The sequence below is a fragment of the Epinephelus fuscoguttatus genome, linkage group LG6, assembly GCF_011397635.1.
Source record: "Epinephelus fuscoguttatus linkage group LG6, E.fuscoguttatus.final_Chr_v1".
Classification (NCBI taxonomy): Eukaryota; Metazoa; Chordata; class Actinopteri; order Perciformes; family Serranidae; genus Epinephelus; species Epinephelus fuscoguttatus.
Genome location: NC_064757.1, coordinates 23,045,165 through 23,064,641, shown reverse-complemented (window position 1 = coordinate 23,064,641; position 19,477 = coordinate 23,045,165). Strand labels below are relative to the sequence as shown.

Genomic DNA, 19,477 nt, shown 5'->3' with positions numbered 1-19,477 from the left:
TATCTTTCTCTTTAAAATGAAAAAAAAAAAAAAAAAAAAAAAAAAAATCAGCACAATAAGGAAAACAGAGCTTCGGATGCAAGACATAGCTCTGGTTTTGGGTACTTATGAAGTAATGGAGATAGAAAAAACAATAACACCACAGCCATATGGAAATCATAAGGACCTGGGATTTGTGTATATATAGCTCATGTTCATTTCAGATTGAAGTCACATGGCGCAGCTTCTCGGAAAGTGGGTTTGTAGTTTAACTTTTGCTCTAAATCTCATCTTTACCCAGCAGCAGGCGCAGAGCAGGGGTCATATGCAGTTAGGCTGAGAGGAGAGGCACTCCCTTCATGATCCAGAGCAGAGAAAAAACAGCCTATAGCGAGAGCAGATGTTGTGACAAACCTATACTGCCATTTACTTGATCATCATTCAGGTCACAGCTGCCTGTGGATTTACTTTTCCCCCAACAGGTCATGCGTGTGTGTGTATGTATATATATATAGATATATATATATATATATATATCTATATATATATACATAACCAGTGAACTCTGAATACAATGGGCAGATTTATGATTTGACACTGGTTGGTGAACAGCAGCACATGTCGGGGAGATTACAAGTAGTCTGAAAACAAATGTTTTTGCTGCCCACTGAAACAGCACTTTTTAGAAACATATGATTTTACAAGCCAACAAAATGCCCAAATTCCAGAAAGTTACCAGCTGGCCACTGGAACGCTCCGCATTCACCGCTGCAGGGTCTGTGGGTTGACCGAGCGGTTTTAGAGAAAGACAAACACGCTGCAGCGGGACATCACTAGTCAGACTTTTGTTGGAGATCTCTCTGATTTTTCCACTTTTGTTTCTACAAGTCTTTGGGTCAACACTGAGCCATTCAAATGTCTCCTTCCACAGACAATAGGTTAAGTGGAGAGGCTAGTATACAACTGCCCTGCAACACCCTCCGTCTCTCTCACTGACACACAAACATCTTTACAACATGCTTATTGACAAACTGTGTCAACATCTGCAGAGACAAGGCTCATTTGTTTCTCTCAGCTCACAACTGTGTGCTAACATCAAGCTGTGTGTATTTCTACTTTCAGTCTTCTCTTACCTGCAGGTCCTGCAGATCCCTTGGATCCAGGAGTTCCAGATGGGCCCCTCAACCCAGACTCCCCCCGAGGCCCAGCAGGACCTGGCAGCCCTCGAGACCCTGGCTTTCCTAAGAGGAGGAAACAGTCATGAGTAATCACGGAGCCTTAACTGGTTTACATCTTAAATGGTTTTACATGGACTGACTGAGAGGCAACTGTGGTTACAATTTACCTTCTCTGCCAGGAAGCCCATCTCTCCCCTTTTCACCCTGAGGACCTGTAATGTAAACAGAGAGATGGCTTAATTGAGAGGTGTAGCTCTGTGAAAAAATCTAGGTTCACACCACCTGGAGAAGAGGTGGTAAAAAACCCACTGATGATGAGGTGAAACTCTAAATTCTGTCCGAGTACTGGAGCGGAAAGATTTGTCATTACTGTGCTTATGTTATCGTTAGGACTGAATTTCAGTTCCAAAATACTAAATATCTTGATTAACTAAATAAACTTTTTTTGTAGTTTTTAAAGGAGCCATTCATTAATTTTGACTGCGTGGATTTCTGAAAATGATGTCTGGTTGAATAGAAAAGTAGCATAAGTGAAAAAACAGCTGTATAAGGGCCAGGACACATGGCCACATCGTAAACAGCCTGGAAAAAGCGAGGTTGGGTGCTGGGTGCCACACTTGTGCCTACTCTGTGCCAACTTTCAAGAGCGTGGAGACAGACTGCGTCTGAAGGTGCTAAGCAACCATAACCAGCACCGTATCACAGCCTACTTACCAGATATCCCGAGTACAGAGGTGATGTTCTTCAGGTGTTGTTTTTAAGTGTCTATTAAGATGTTGTGCATGGGACAGATCATAAAGCTCTGGGCACTAAAATTTAACTTTACCTCATGAAATGATATTTCCGAAAGAAAGGAGAGATATCTGCCGGCTGTAATAGGTTGCTCCTTGTCACGTGACATGTGGAAAGTGTGTCACTGCATTCCAAAAGCTGAACTTTGTTTATCTCAGGACGCAGCCATCATGCCCTAAATAACAGACGCTTGGGAATGCTTGCGTGCCATGAAGGTGTTGCCATAGCTTTAAAGCGTGCCTTCTGTGTGTCTACATTTATGACAATGGATTTCAGGGCACAAAATAAGCACAGCATGTACATACACAGCATGTGTAAGGGCCCTTGAGACCTTTGTGTCTCCAGAGGTAGCTGTGTGAAGTCTGATAAAAATGCCTCAAGTGATTGCACTTGAGTCAGCGTTGGTTGGACAAGTTTGAAAAAAAAATCTTAAGGTGTTGAGTTTGAAAGAAGATATATAAACAGAGCTCTGCTGCCTGCTGTTCATCTCTGCCTGAGGCTATCAGCAAAACACACACATTTTTACAAATCTCTGACCGAACTGTCAGTGGTAGAGTTGCATTGTGGGTAATGTAGGCACCAGTTTGCGACAAACTCTTGAAGTACTGAGTGCCTATACGATAGAGAAAAGAATGAGTGAATGAGGGTGACATTTTACATCACCCTTTTTCACTGAGATTGTCTAATTTTTCTACAAATGAAAACTTCTGCCATCAGAGTCTTTGCAAGATTCTATTATCACATAAAATTCTTTGACATAGTGGTGATAACTGGGTACAACCTTTGGCTAAACACATGTTTATATAACTGATAAAAATTTTTTAAAGACCCTCTGACAGTGCAGCGGGGTTAGTGAACTCTCACAGTGCTAGGCTCGATTCCAGGAGAGGAGAGAGAGACTTTCTGAAGTGTTTCCACACAGCCACAGAGCACTGAAAGTGAGCAGCGCAGACAACTGGGCTCTAACTTTTGCTAAAGGAAATGAGTGTGTGTGCAGTGGAGGAAATTGGATATGAGCAGAGGTGAGCAGGTAGAGGGCAGAATAAGAGTTGCTGCTCACTGAGAAAAGCTACAGAGAGTGATTTCTGACTCAATTATCAAAACACAAAACCCCAGACTCCACTTAGGAGAAATATGTCGCATTTTTTAACTTAAGACTCACTCATGCATGACAGCGTGATATAGTGTACCTACCTGCAGGTCCCTGCTCACCAGGAGCTCCTTGAGCGGGCACAGCCCCCATCAGTAATGAGGCCTCTGGTGCAGTTCCTCCTTTACCCTGAAGGTGGCGATGTGATATGGAGGCTGGAGCATTGAGTAATTGGACCTGGTGCAGGAAGACATTAAACAAGCGTGAGCAATTAAACTATATGCTTGTTTAATGCATCGTATTCTTCAGTGATTCAGACACAGCGACTGAATGAGTGAAGTCCAAACCTTTGCCTCCAGTGAGCTCAGCCTGTCGGTCAGCGCTGTGATTCGACTGCAGTTGAGACAATCTAAAACACAAACACAAAAAAAGACACTTACACATGTAGTATTCCTTTGCTACTGTGTTGTACAGTCAAAGCAGAAAGTCTTACTAGAGGTTGGCTCTCCTGTGCGTGCAGGTGGCCGGCGTAGCGTGGATGGTTTCCTCACTGCCTCCTGAGCTACCAGCTGGTTCCCTGCATCTGGAACAGAAGATAAAGAGACAGACAAGTGTCACCTCCGTGTTAAAATGATTTCTTGACTTTGGAAGCATAATCTTTAGATTTGGAAATTTCTATTTCCATTCATAGGGGCGGCTTTGGCAAATGCAATTTTTCCAGGGTTTTGTCCATTAAGGGTCTAGTGTGTAGGATTAAGCAGCATCAAGCAGTAAGGTTGCAGAAGTGAAACTTCTTGCATGTGGCATGTGTGTAGAAGAACTAAGGTGAAATGTGAAAATGTGAAATTGTGAATGGCCCTTTCCAGAGCTAGTGTTTGATTTGTCTGTTCTAGGCTACTGTAGAAACAACATGGTGGACTCCTTAGAAGAGGACCTTCTCCATGACTAGATATAAATGGCTGATTCTAGGGCAACGAAAACACAACTATTCTTATTTTAAGAGATTAAAAACCAGTGAAAACACAAGTTATGAATATCATTTCTGTCAGTAGATGCCCCTAAATCCTAAACACTGGACCTTTAAGGTAGAAAAGCTTTAGAAGTGCAGTCTATTTAACACTGTATACAGAATGGCAATAAGAATCACAGTTCCAAATTCTCACCAAGATCTATTGTCTGTCCACCAAATTCAATAGTAATCAGTTTAAATGTTCTGTTTGTTTTTTTGCAACAGGCTGCTGACATTAGAGCTGAGAAGATCAGTCCATCAATCAAATCATTCTTACAGCAAAAACACCAAAGTTTCTCTGGGTTCAGCTACTCAAACATGAGGATTTGCTGCTTCTCTCGATTTCATATAGTTGAAAACTGAATATCTTTGGATATTGGACAGTTTGTTACACAAAACAAAATCTGAAGACAACGCCCGGGGTTCCTGTAAAATGTAATTATCACTATTTTCCTCGCTGACAGACAGACAAACATTGGTGAAACATGATGCAAATACAATATCCTAGGGATTACATTTGTACAGAAAGATTCTGCAAGATTCTGTCAAGTGCCAATGCAGAATGTAAGGTTTCACTTTATACAGAGATCTGGAAACAAGAGCATGGAAGGGATTGGGGTGTACAGCATTTGACTTTTATGAGGGACACCGAAGTTTGTGTCCCATAACAGACCTGCAATAAATGCTTGTTTTTATTTCTTGTACTGTTGCCTGATCTTAGCCAGACTGAACAAAAACTTTTGTTTTTGCTCCCATTTTTCACAGGTTCAAGTTGAAGACTTTTTCATGCATGCAATAGATATATTTCTCTCAAATTTGAGGAGCAAATTTATTAAAATGCATGTAAGTGAGCACCTCTCATTTTTCAAGATCATCCATACCTTGAAAGACATCGAGATGCTGATTAAACATCATCATTGCTACACAGATGTTCCTTGGGATGGTCACAATAAAAAGCCCCTCTAAAATGTGCAGTTTGTCACACAACACAATGCCACAAATGTTTTGAAGGAACGTGTCATTGGTACACTGACCGCAGGAATGTCCAGCAGAGCTGTTTCCCGTTAACTGAATGTTCATGTCACTACCATAACCCATCTACAATGTTGTTTTCGTTAATTTGGCAGTACATCCAACCAGCCTCACAACCACAGACCACATGTGGTCACACCAGCTCAGGACCTCAACATCCAGCGTCTTCACATGCAAGATCGTCTGAGACCAGTCACCTGAACAGCTGATGCAACAGCTGGTTTTCACAACCACGGAAAAACATCAGAAACAATATCAGGAAAGCTCGTCTGCATGCTCGTCATCCTCACCAGGATCTTGACCTGACAGCAGTTCATCATCATAAACAACTTGTGCGGTTGTGAGGCTGGTTGGATGTACTGCCAAGGTCAGAGACACGACATTGGAGACGTCTCATGGTAGTGATATGAACATTAAGTTCATGGGAAACAGCTCTGGTGGTCATTTCTGCAATCAGCATACCAATGACACACTCCCTCAAAACTCACAACATCTGTGGCATTGTATTGTGTGATCAAACCGCACATTTTAAAGTGGCCTTTATTGTGACCATACCAAGGAACACCTGTGTGCAATCTTTAACTTAAACCTGTGAGAAAATTTAACAAATATAACTATGTTTTCATTTGTTTCTAATCACCTGAAAATAGGAATCACTGTGTTTTTGTCACCTTAGAATGAGACATTTGTATTTACATACTGAGCAGGTCCTCTTCAAAGGAGTATGTCATGTTGTTCTACAGTAGCCCAAAATAGACAGCTCAAACACTGGCTCTATATAGGGCCATTTGTGTTTTTGCATTGGCCACCATAGCTCTCCTCCTGGCTTGACACAGAGGAGAAGTTTCACTTGGCTGCAATCTGCAACCTCAATGCTAGCTGCCACTAAATCCTACACACTAGACATTTAAAAGGTTGGTTGATGTTTTTTGGGGACACAGGTCCCAGCGACAGTTGCAACAGCTGTGGAGGGCAGACAAAGGTCCGGGTAGAAAGCAATAGAAAAACAGCCTAAAGAAAAGAGACAAGAAAAAGGTCCAACTGATCCATCTTCCAAACACTCCTTAATAGGCTGCAGGTGTCCATATATGTCATTTTGTGTTTAACGTAATGTCTTCATTCCAAAGATTTAGAAGTAACACTGTGCTGTTGGTTTTGTGAAGCTGTTTTGCTGTGGAAGAAACCAAAAATCAACTCCCTGCTGTCTGTGTCTGCGGGTTTCAAGCCTCCAGGTGAGCTTCTTTCTATTGGCCAGAAAGAGCTAACAGTAAATTACCAGGGTGTAGAGAAAACATAAATGGAAATCAGCAGAGACAGTTGCAGCTTTTGTCTCTGTTACATTTCCAAGAGACAAACAGTGTGCATGCTGCGTCTTTGCCAAGCTGCTTTCCTTTCGCCTTGTTTCTTTATGGAGTATAAAATCGCAAAGCCTTGGAGAGAGGGAGTATAAAGACAAACAATAGTTTCCTTGTGCAGAGAGAATGGGCAGCCTCGGCTCGCATTCTGTCTTGCCTTCATTTTATGAAGTGTGGGAGTTTGTGTCCCTGGGTTCTGGATGTTTTGAATGGGCAGACCTTTTGTGGAAATGTTAGACTGACTGCTTTGTCTGGCCTGGTCTGGCTCTGGTCAGCCCAGGTGCTCCTGATACAAACAAGAGGCTGGGTTCAGCACCTCATTAGCCACCAGGAAGCACGTCTTTGCCATTCAGTGGCCAGCGGCCGCGGTCAACGCCAAGTGCGATACTAAAAGAAGCCATGAAATAGCACCTGCAGCACCAAACCGGAGCAGGAGAACGGTATTCTTCTTAAACAGCCTCATTTCTTGTAATATCACACGTCATGATCCATCTCTGTCTGCTGCAGACCCAGGAAAGGAAAATGGAGATCTTATTGTCATGAAGAAAAATAAACGTTTGGGAACTTAAGACAGGAAAGCATAACGGGTTTAGTGATTACCCAAAAAGGGGGGAGTGAGAGGGCAAAGGAGGAGCATGAAAAGTACACAGAACACATGGTTTAGGGTAAATTGAGACCTCTTCAATAATTCCCCGTCCTCAACCTCTGTGCTCATGATTTCACTGTTTTGGGTTCTGGGTATTTCTCTGAGGATTACAAGTGTAGATGGATTTAAACCATGTAAGACCTTAGAATGAAATGTTATGGCATGTGCTCTAGATTGTAGAAAACTCTCCCGCATTTTTTGATAACAATGAACATGGAGAACACACACTGTGATCTGCTCTTCACTCGTCTGCGGCGCACTTCAATCCACATGGGGACGACTGAGGAGACAAAGAGAGATTTATATGTGTGTGTGTGTGTGTGTGTGTGTGTGTACGTGCACATGCCGGGGACGTTTTCTCTGGAGCTGGGCTTGTGTAGATGGCTGCATTCAATTACCAAAGGGGGCTCTGGATAGGAAGTCTAGCTCTCAAACCCTAACGCCACCTCTTTTCCCTCTGGAGTAAAGAATATTCAAGCGCCAAGATCCCCTCACCCACACTCCAGCTATTGTATGAAGCATTAACCCGGCTTTGGCGCAAGGACAACTGTCTCCCACACACACCTTTTACACTCTCTCTCTCTGTCTCGCAACGATAAATTTAAAATCCTGCAAGGCAAGACCCCTTTTTTCATCTGCGACTCCAGTGAGTGTCTGTTAACTAAACTGAGAGTGCACGCAGGCTGCGTTTTGAGCTTGGAGACAGGGGATGAATCGAGCGTGATCCATCGCTCTCTTGGCCAACAATAACAACATCACAGTTAATGAATGCCCCCTGATGGAGGCGGCTCATTGTATCCACTCTTTGTTCTCAGTCGGCTAATTGCCCCAGTGGGGGGGGTCAAAGAAATGTGTGAATGCATTTGACCTTTTGCCCCAGTGTTGCACTGGGCCCTGATCAGTGACTGAGTCAGAGCTCTTTACTAGAGAAATACCCCCACAGAGAGTTCAGCAGGCTGTCCTGACATCAGCTCTATCTCTCGTTACGCTTTTCTCTCTCTGACACACACACACACACACACACACACACACACACACACACACAATTTAGTCATTTGTTTACAAACACTCTTTAAATAATCTTGCCCCTGCTGACGCATTAATCTCATAGGAGAAGGAGGAAGACATGAGCAAAGGTTGGCGAGAAGGTTATCTTTTCCTTCTTCATAATGAGTGTGTGTATTCAGGTGGTTACGAAGGCCTGTTTATGCTCAAGTATTTGATTATGTCCATTGCATATTGTTTATAAATATATTTTGTAGCAGCAAGACTCTAAAAAGCAAATCAGATTTTGCAGAATAGACTGAATTTATCTAAATTAAAGTTTATCACGGAGCTCCGAGGCCATCCAAAAGTCATGCAGAGCTCTTACAGCACACAGTCTTTCTAAGTAGCCGGGGGCTAAGGTTAGACAGGCCGATGAAATTGTTTGCCGAAATCTGAGCAATAGGTCTGCCAAGCCACACATGTAGCTTTGTGGTCCTCAGATGAAACTCTCAGGGGGTTCTCTCCTTTGTTTCCTCTGCTTCACATCACTCATGGCTGGGATAAATGAAAAACACTGAAGGTGTGTAAACTGACCATCAATACTGCGCTGGCCTCTGTTCAGACTTCGTATCTTGTATCCAAACAGCGTCCAGATCCCGCTGAGACAGACTGCAGTTCACATGAGGTGTTATATGTGTCTCAAGTGTATATTGAGTTATCACTTATGATTACATTTCATTTCCCTGCTCACATTAGATTTGTTTATGGCGAAATTGCTGATAGAGGAAAAAATGTACACATTTGAAAATGAATGCGGCTTTTTGCATACTGGAGAAAACTTCAGATTAAAAAAAGGTTTGACAAAAAGTAAGACATTATAATGCAGGCAGAAAGAGAGAATGATAGCTTGCCTTGTGTTTGTGATTCAGCACTAAGGGTATCTGACACATAGAGACAGACAACCATTCATATCAACTTAGAGTCACCAATTAACCTGCATGTCTTTGGACTGTGGGAGGAACCTGGAGTGCCCGTAGAAAACCCACGCTGACACAGGGAGAACATACAAACTCTGCACAGATGGGCTTCCCCACCCAGAAGTTCAAACTCCCAATCCTGGATTCAAACCAGGAACCTTCTTACTATGAGGCAACAATGCTAACCACTGCACCACCACGCCGCCCACGATTACAATTCTAAATTGGAAATCGATTGTTATGAGGTTTCGATTTAAATTATCAAAATTAAAAGCAGCATTGGTGATCCATCCCCCTGCCCCCCTACTTGCGTGTGTCCAAAGCTTTAAAAACAACATGACATAGTTTACTAATAGCCTGCATCAAAAATGTAGTCAAATCATGGATTTGGAGAATTGTCACATCTCCCGTCGACACCAGATGCTAACTAACTATGCTAAGTGTAAGCGGGACTGTAGGAAGAAAAAGCAACATTTTCGATTTGGATTTCACAAAAGCATTAACAACCTGCTGTACTATTATATCATTATATTATCATTATGGGAGCTTTAGTCCAAAGCTATTATTATTGGCCCTTTAAAACACACTTGGAACACCAGAGTGAGAGCCAAGGGCACAGTGACCAGGACTGCAGCTGCACCTCTTGCTTTACTAACTGAGGTGTGTGTGCATGTCCTCCTGTGTACGATCACACACACACACACTGGCTGTATTATTAATGGGCCAAGGTCATTCCTTCAGTGATACTCTCTCGGTGAAAATAAACCAGAGCTCTCAAGCTAAGAGCCCAGTTAGCCCTGCCAACCAGAACCCTTAAACACACATCTCACACTCAGCTGCACTGACTGCCTGATCCTCAGAGCTCATCACCTACTGAGGTTTATTTGTTCTCTGCTTCTGCAGAAAGATTCAGCAGCTTGCACACAGACAGGCCTTTACGAACGAGTGAGAATTCTGTTGTCCTGTCATATGGTCTGTAGCTTATGAAGATTCGTCTGTACTGTTCCCTTCTGTCGAACTGGGCTATCTAAAAGTTTGAAGCTCCTGTAGGAAGATACAGTATAGGAGCCTGGCAGCAGCTGTGAGCGCAAACATAAACACACATACACATACACACTCACAGAGCGAGCAGACACAGCAGAGTGCAAGGTCCTGATCCATCTCTGTCTGGTCAATTAGCTGAGCTCAGCGCTGCAGCATCATTAGTGACCAGGTGCTGACAGCCAGCCGCGGGAGGTGTTTATCTCTGTCTCTGCAGCACCTCAGACAGACTGAAGACTGCTGCTGCTGCCGCCTTTAGATAAACACACGCACACACACACACGCACACGCACACACACACACACACACACACACACACACACAGTACTCTTCACAATAAAGCCAAGCTGAACAAGGTGGCCTCTCAGAACATATGTTTGCTGAGCCAGCAATTTCTTTTGTCTATTTTTTAATGCAAAAGAGACAAAGTGAGAAGCTGTGATCCTGGCAATTTTTTTGCTCTTCTTCCTCCCACATGTCACACTAAACCATTCATACACATTCATACACTGGTGACTGAGGCTAATGTACAAGGGGCCACTTGCAGCCCAGTCATGGGTCATTCAGTTACAGCAGGCTGCCGTCTACCAAAGCAATCACTGTACAATAGAAAAGTGGGGTATATAGATTTCAGATTTTCTGAAGACGGAGCAATAGTATTAGAGTTAATATTAGAGCTTATATCACATAATTGGTGTGGAAAAAGTTGGCCAAACCGGGGGCAACCTTGTTCGCCAGTAGTTGGCTCAAATCAGTCTCAGCTGGTTTTACAGCGTAAGCAGACCCATCAGCAGCCTGCACCTCCCTGACAGCTGACAGGTCTCAGTCTGGTCATCGGGGCTTGGTGCTCTGCACAGTGCAAACCTGCATCTGAACCTGTGTTTACTGTGCTTTCCCAGGGTCACAGCTTTCTTTTATTAGGTGATTGACTCAAAGGGTGGGACACACTTCATCATTTCCTTCCTTTGGAATTGCAGCTCTACCTCCCCACCTCTCAGGCTGAGACCAGAGCAGCCCACACACTGGACAGGTTCAACTGTAATTACTGGTGAGAAGGAAGCGCGGCCATGCCATAACAATTGGTGAGATAATTGATCCCAGAGTAAAAGGTAAGCTGAGCCAGGCTGAATCCTTACCTTCGTACTGTGTGTTTATGTTGAAAACAAGTGCACCGAGGCAGCCGGTCTACATCTGCTCCGGTTTACAAGTCTAGGTGAGGTGTTGCAAAGACCTGCTACAAATGAAACCGAGCTATAGCCTCTAGAACCCTGAGGTGAGAGTGTGCAGGGTCAGAGAGGCTCTCACCTCGTGCACACACATCTCACCTCATCAATCAGCACAGACACTTCAGCCAAAGCAGCATAGGGCAGCACACACTCACCACACCCTCCACAGAGCTGGACTTCCACCAGCCACTTCCCAGGGTAAAAATAATTAATCACATTTAGTCTGGTTGCTGCCCCAGAGGAAAGTAATCATGCAGTTTTTGGAATTGTGTTAGAGTCAGTACGTTAACTTTAATTTAATTTTTTTATTGAATGACTACATTTCAAAAGGAAATGCATCTTTTTATTGAGTATGAATATTGTCAGCTTTATGATTTTACTTTAGGCCTTTTATAGTTAATGAAACTACTTTAACTAAACAAAATGTATCTGCACTGTAAACTGTATCATATTTTTTAAAATTACCTGCACTGTCATAAATAACACACAGTAAATAACTTTGAATTAGTGATATATTTTTGAGATTCAAGAGGCAAGATTCAAAGCCTTGTCATTAGAGCTGCAACAATTAATCGATTCAAGTACTTTGATGATATGTTTGAGTCATTGTTCAAGAAAAAATACGTCATTTTGGGCTTTGGGAAACACTGATCAACATTTTTTCCAACCTCTGACATTTTATAGACCAAACAACAAATTGAATTGTCAAGAAAATAATCGACCAACTGACAAAGAAACTAATCGTTAGTTGCAGCCCTACTTGCCAAATGCACAGAGAATAAGTTACACTGCATTGCAAAATTCTTTGTTTGCAGTTTTTCTAAATGACTCATGCAGAAAAAAGTACCTAAAATCTTAAAATAATAGTCTGCTGTACTGAAGTGCAAAGTCAAAAAGTCAATTTGTACAGTTGCAATAGGTATGTGCAAAACCACTGTGCAAATCTCTACTACTCTGGCTTTGACTCAGAGTTAGGTTTGGGCCGGGCCAATTGTAATTTCTCAAAATTCCCCCGAGCTCGGGTCAGGTTTGTTCCAATTTCCCTGTGTTTTTTTTTTCTTTTTTTTTGTAAATGAAGACCGTAGTACTCTGTGTAATGTCATGACTAATGTATGGGCTGTGTTGCATCAACCCATCCTGAAATCCATCTCTCATTAATAAGGAGTAATGTTATTAATGCTCTCTGTTTATTATATATGGCATATTATAGTTTTTGGGCTGTGCTGAACATATGAGAAGGTGCATGTTGGAGCTGGTGTCACAAAAGAGATCATGAAAAAATGTTTGTTACTGCACTGAAAAGAATTTAGTAAACTTTAGCTTGTGATAAATGTAAATTTGATTTCTTTTACATTTGTAATGCCGATTTTTAATCGGGCCTGGGCCCAAAACTGCTGGAGTGGTTTGGGTTTGGGCCTGGCCTGTTTTTTGGGCCTAGTAATAGCTCTACAATAAGTAACTGCATTTCCACCCCAAAAAGGACAGTGTTGTAACTCAGAGCTTTCTGAAACTAACAGTAAGGTCTGTCATCAGATGCCTACTTCACTTCACTGTGGTCTTTAAAAAGCATATGTGTACAGATATTTCTACCATTTCCAGGTATGTTGCACAAACACACAGACACGAAGAGACATAAATGCTGCAGAGGCCGGTTCAGGGTGACAAGCAGGGCTGTTTCACTAATCTTCTTCAGTTTGGCTCTGCCGATTCTCACATCAGTCCTTTCAGCTCTTCCAGCCCATCCAGATGTGCTCGCACACACAGCCTCTAATCTTTCACAGGAAGGAGGAGGGTCTCGTGCCTCTCTTCCCGCCTCTCTGTCCCAGACAGGGCTGTCTTTACCTCACCTTCCCTCTCACTCACTCTCTCTGTCTCTCTCACTCTCTCTGTTTTTCCAGCACATGCCTGTAGTGATGCTGATGGGGGCTGCATCTCAGTCCGACCGCCCCTCCCACCCCCTCCACACACAGCAGGCGGTGGTGTGTAATTACAGCGCAGCGCCAGGCTGAATGGTCTGACTGGTGGGGTGACTGCTGTCTGCTGACACAGGTGTTTGTCCGGCCTAAAGTTATGTGCTCCCATTGGCATTTCGGGACAAGAGACTGGCCTCACTGGGCACAGACAGCTGCGGGGAAGACCTCTCTGCACAGGATGCAGCACTCACCTTCCACAACCCCCCTCCCTCCTGTCAGGCTTCCTGCTCATTGTATTTTCCAGAAGGTTTCATCATGACAGACCCACAACTATCTTCCCCACAGAAGTTTGGTCCAGACTGTCGGGAATACCTACAAGGCACTCGAACATACTAATTACAAGATAATTGAGCTTTGTTTCACAATCACTCACCACCTCTGCCTCTAATTACTAAGCACAGCAGACCTGCCTCCACTGTTTGTTAACCACTTGTTTTGGGGTGTCGGAGTGTGGTGGGGTCCGCACCAGCGGAAGAGGCAGTTTGTGTTCAAAGAGACAGAGAGTCACAAAACAAAATCTGCTGTTTACACAAACTTGAAAGAAAGAAAAACCCCAAGAATTTTAAGTGAATTTAAAAATGGAATAAATCTAATTTGCTGTTGTCCCAGTAAGTATCCAAAAACAAAAACTTTGAGCATATGGCAAAATGGAAACAATTTTTTTTCGGTGCCAGTGAAAGCAAACAATGCTGTGGTCTGTGTAAAGTGGCTAAAATCAGCGGTGGGCACATCTGTCGAAATGCAACTTGCTGATTTGAGATAGTATGTGGTCGGGGCAGGCTGCACTACGAATCCACCCAACACTCTTTATACATTTCCTCTACTTGAAAGCAGCAGATGTCTAATAAAAGCGTGCGGCGAGGGCTGACGATCCAGCTCACACCCTTCACTTTTATTAACAGAGACACAATAACACAGAAGCCCCGATGGAACCGGGCTCCTCCCTCGTGACCCTGGTTGACCCATATAAAAGCTGCTTTGTAAACTTTTCCTTGGCGACACACTCTCTTTCAGTGACCTCGGTTGGCATCTTACCCAGTGATGTGCAACCCTTTCCCCCCTGTCTCTCCTGTGGTCACCAAGGAAACCTGCGAAAACAGGACTAAGGGAGCTGCCGACCAGGACCGACTGAATGAAACCACACACTCCTCTGCTGTTGCTTTAGTGTGGCAGGGAGGGGTCCGTCTTGTCTGTGACCTCTCTATATAAAACACTCCCTACACGCCGCAGTAATTAAACCCCACTCCTCTCAGCCAAAACACTGCCGTAAGTGGCCGACAACAAAAGCTCTAAAAACAACCAGGACCAGAATTAGACCTCCTCACACCCACACACATGCATGTACTGTAACACGTTAACTCCAAGTTATTGCTTTTGACTTGCATGCTACACTAAGCTGTTGAACAGTGTGTACTTTATAAGCCTCTGGGACTAAAATAAGTAAACCTCATCAACATTATATAAAGCTGGCTTCCCTTTAAAGGATAATTCAAGTTTATTACGACTCTTTCAGTCCGATGGGGCAAAAAACACAAGCAGAGAAGTTGTAAAGATGCCAACAGTTAAGCCAGATTATCTAACCTACTTTATTTAAGGGTAAAAACCAAAGGAGTGCGCCAAGACGTCAGTATAAATCTGAGGAGTTCACAGCTGGTTAAGATTTTTTCCATTCGCCATAACTTTCCCCTTCCAAATAGGACTGGCTAACCTTTTTGTTTGCTTAAAAATATATGACTGCTCATTCTTCTCCTCTCATTAAGCTATTAACGTACCATTCCTATTACCAATAGGAGGGATGAACAAATCTATGTAAATCAAACATCTGTTTACAAACTCTCTCTACAACTCTTGCAGTATAATCCAAGTCTCATTTATCCAGTTGGATGCTCAGTGCTTCCCAAACAGACGGCCCTTTCCAACAGGGAACTTAACAGAAAGTAATGCTTAAACTATGCTCTCTTCAAACCAGACTCCATTAACAAAAATAGTAATTTCACCTCCCTGAACATGGGAGCTGCTGGTCTACCACTGCCTCAATCAGTTTGTGTTATTGTGTGACTTTAGCGTTTTTAAGGGTTAGTTACACCAAAGTCACACAATAACACAAACAAACTAACTGATCGTGGCAGTGGTGGAACAGCCGCTCTTGTGTTCAGCAAGGTAAAAATACTGTTTCCGGCAATGGAATCTGGCTTTGAAGAGAGCATCAATAAATTTCTCTTTAACTTCAGTTTTAAATGGTAAGATTTAGTGAAAATGCATGTGTTTGGAAAGTACTGAGCGTATGACTGGATTAATGTGTCTCCAAAACACATGCCTTTTCACAAAAACCTTGCCATTTAAAACTGAACTGAAAGTGATGCTCTCTTTGAGGCCAGACCTCACTGAAAAACACAGTAATTTTACCTCACTTAACACAGAAGCGGCTGGTCTACCGCTGCCTTGTTTGTTTGTGTTATTGTGTGACTTTAGTGAATCCAAACTAACCCTTTCAAAAAAAAGTCACACAATAACACAAACAAACTAACTGATTGAGGCAAGTTTCACTTTCAGTTTCCCGTAGGAAAAGGAAATCTGTTTGGGACGTACTGAGCATATGACTAGATGAAAAGGACTTATACTGCACGTTGTTGTAGTTTTGCTTTTGTTAAACGTAGTCCCCTTTACTTCATTCATTAAGAATTTTCTCCACTTTTTTTAATCTTGGCTCACGATGAAGGCATGCAAGAAAAACAAAGTTCTCTGCATGAATTAAACATAACACAATGTGAGTAACTGATAGAAATTGTCATTTAAGTGGGTGAGATATTCCTTTAAGACAGCAAACAAGCCAACCTCTAAAATCTAAAGTGTTGCAGCATTACTGGGGCTTAGTAACTGTAATGTATTTGTTGAATTTCAAATTGTAATTTCTTGGGTAATTTCTTCTTTATCGATACTAAAAGAGGATCAAAAATACTTAAAACAATAGGTAGCAGAGACTATGCAATAAAAATAAGTTGACTGAACCCACTGCAATAACAACAGCAGTGGATAAGGAGAGATTACACATTGCTGCTCTCTGCAAAAACACACTGCTGAATTCCTGGCCAGCAGACCCTTTACTGTGACCCTGTCCATTACCATACAGAGGTTGACAAGCGCTCTAGCACTCTGCCCACATCTGCAGCCAAGCAGAGCGCAGGCCAATCCACAAGCCTTCAGCTAAACATCCTGCCCCATGTCCTCTGCTATACACACTCAGCGCTGGGTGAGTAAATCTCAAGTGTTTGAAGGACACGTCCAGTCAAACACACAGTTTATTTGTCCAAGGTTGGTCTGAATGCTCACTTATTACGGCTTAGAGTCTTGTTGCCACACCAGCCAAGTGCAATTTCCCCGCTGTGGTATGATTTGTGTGTGAGCACACATGAGAACAAGTCTTGTTAAGAAGAAGGTTTCAATAACCTATATTTTTCCTTAACCACCCATGTAAACAATAAAAACAATCGAGTCCCCTCTGACAACCGTGCAGCAGGATCCATGACAACCAAACACAAAAAGCTCCAGTTGAACACAATGACTGTGTGATAGTGACTGCACTCGTCCATCCAGAGCCAAGACGTGATTGCCAGATTGTAGTCATTCCAACTCCCTTTAGGACGATATTCTGCTTCAATAGCAAACCATAAACGTGCCTCGCTCTGCAGGGATATAGACGAACTGAGAGCAGCAGACATGTGTGGTAAGAAGTAGGCCAAATCTTTCTTCACTATTGTTTCAATTTTCCTCATGATTCAGCTTCTCTCACAGAGCATTGTCCATTTCCTTCACCATAACAAATCATTTGATTTGTCAGTTTCCTTTGGGACATCTCATATAACACCCTAATCTCCATTTTGCCTTCATAAGTTTGGATCATTTTACTGTAGAGGTATTCGGCCCCGCTCAGAGGTTTGTCAGGGTGAAAAATGTTAGATGTAACATGCTGAAATAGCTTAAGACCACTGTTTCAACACATACTCCTAAAGTGGGACAGAGGCAGAGGAGTCGGTGAGAAGAAATTTTATTTGCAACATCGTCTCATCAGATATTCCCCTCGTCATTGTAAATACCCATGACTGCCAGTATAAACAGTCTGTAGGAACATTAACTGTTGAGTAAAAACCCCTCTATCTGAGTTTCAAGAATGACCCGTTTATTGTCACTTTAACTGGTGTTAAACTGAAGGGATTGTGACGTGTGAAACGATGGACTATAATGGGATTTGAAACGGTTCCAGACACTTGATGGGGAAATAAAATTCTCTCTGCTGAACCATAGAACCCTTTAATGCTAGAAAAACCATGAAACCCACCAGAATGTAAGGCCTCAGTCAGGTGGCAACCTCTGGGGCTGTAAAATGAAGCCAATGCCGAGTGCCAAAAACTGCAGTTCTTCAAATGGCCACTTGAGGCTGGCTCCCAAGCAAGTCAATCCCCATAGACCCCCATGTTAAAATGCCTGATTTAACAGAAGAAATAAATATGTTTACAGCCTGGTACACAAACAGTTTTGGTCTCTATAGCTAATTTGCCCCTTAATGACAACTGTACAGGGGGTGACTTTTTATATAACTCAGTGACAGGCTGTTTGCGAGGCACTGCTGCAGTCTATGAGTCAGATCTACCCCTCGCTCATCCACAGCTGCAACGAGTTCACAATTTGGAGTCCAAAAACCAACGGGTGACATCACAATGTCTATGCCCATTATTCTTGTACAGTCCATGGCCTCAGTATGCTTTAAACAAGGGGTTCAGTGCTTGTTGGATCACAGTGTCCTAAACCTTCACCTTCACACCTATGCTACAAGTATCAACACTTAAAGGACCCCTGTGCAGTTTCTGACCACCAGAAGTTCTATGGACAAAGTTTTTAAGGGTGGGCCCCTGTTTTGTTTGTATTTCATGAACACAGACAAGGACGCACATTCATGTTTGTTGTCATTGGGAGACATTATACATTATTCCTGCAAAAGTTTTCTCACTATTCCACAGATCGACACCAGTTAACACCAGTAATGCGCAATGAAACATAGTAATGTTTAGGAAAGAAGAAGACTGCTGGTTAGCAAAACTATGTAAACCATGCTGGTTTCAAAATGTTTAAAAAATCTGCCTTCAGATGTTTTAAATTATGAGGAGGGAAATACATTCAACAGGTTGTTAGACCATAAAGATAAATACAATATGTTTCACTGAGAAAAAGTGAATGCATATATTATTTTATCTACAAGAAAACTCGCAAACCTGTAAAGGAAAATCATACTATGCAGGATTTTCCTAAAAAAAACAATAGACTTGTACAAAAGTAATTCCTCTCAATTATCACTAGAGGTATGTATGTGCACTTATCTGCAGAGACTCTGCCTGTATTTTCTTATTGTCTTCTTATGTGCCATGTGTGCGCAGGTGAGTTCGGGACTTTATAAAAAGGGAGCAACCAGGTGCCAGAATGTAAGCAGCACGCATACAAGAGGGAGCTACGAAAAATCTTGGACACAGTGCTGCAAAAACTCAAGTATAGCAAACAAGAGAGACTTTAGGGTTTGCTTTCATTTTCACTTTTGCTGAAATACTGTTTACAAACAATAACCAACAATTCCTGCATGGCATACCTTTAATGCAGCATTGGTGATTAGTTTGTTTAAAGCACACTGAGCCCTTTATGGTTCACGGGTCGCTGAATGTATCAGGACACAGACACTGTTCCATATCTGCACATTGAGTATTCAGGGCTCATAATGGGTTCCCCTGACAGCTAGATACGTTCATGCATGAAAGGGAAGCAGACATGGAAGTCTGGCTGATAAAAGTACAGCCGGCCGTGTGTGTGTGTGTGTGTCCGACATGCTGCATGTTTGAAGAAGTCCTTTGTTGTGGACCCTGGCTGAGTCACATACAGTCTATTACTGTAGACACACGCCTGACTCAACAGCAGGGTCTCAAAGCCCCTGATTTAGACGGCTCATATTCTCTCCTCAAAAAAAAAAAAAAAATAAAATAAAACTTTACTGAGAGACCACTCAGAAAACCACAGGAAGGAGCAGCTACCGAGAACACTCAGGTAAGAGAGCTGAAGAAATCATAAATCAGGCAAACATCTCTTCCATTAGATCACATGAAAGCCACCCGCTGATGCTGCACTACATACAAACAGTCACATATGGGTAAG

The 19,477-nt window shown here is 42.7% G+C and overlaps 1 protein-coding gene across 2 annotated transcripts in view; it reads right to left on the bottom strand.

Annotated features, from left to right (window-relative positions):
* Positions 1 to 19,477, bottom strand: part of emid1 (EMI domain containing 1) — a 72,907-nt gene that overhangs the window by 17,764 nt on the left and 35,666 nt on the right. For both annotated transcript variants that reach the window (XM_049577698.1, XM_049577699.1), the window contains exons 4-8: positions 3,533 to 3,622; positions 3,387 to 3,448; positions 3,144 to 3,276; positions 1,325 to 1,369; positions 1,113 to 1,220 (exon numbers count right to left, since the gene is read on the bottom strand). In XM_049577698.1, coding sequence (XP_049433655.1) covers positions 1,113 to 1,220; positions 1,325 to 1,369; positions 3,144 to 3,276; positions 3,387 to 3,448; positions 3,533 to 3,622 — 438 coding nt within the window. The remainder of the gene's footprint in view (positions 1 to 1,112; positions 1,221 to 1,324; positions 1,370 to 3,143; positions 3,277 to 3,386; positions 3,449 to 3,532; positions 3,623 to 19,477) is intronic.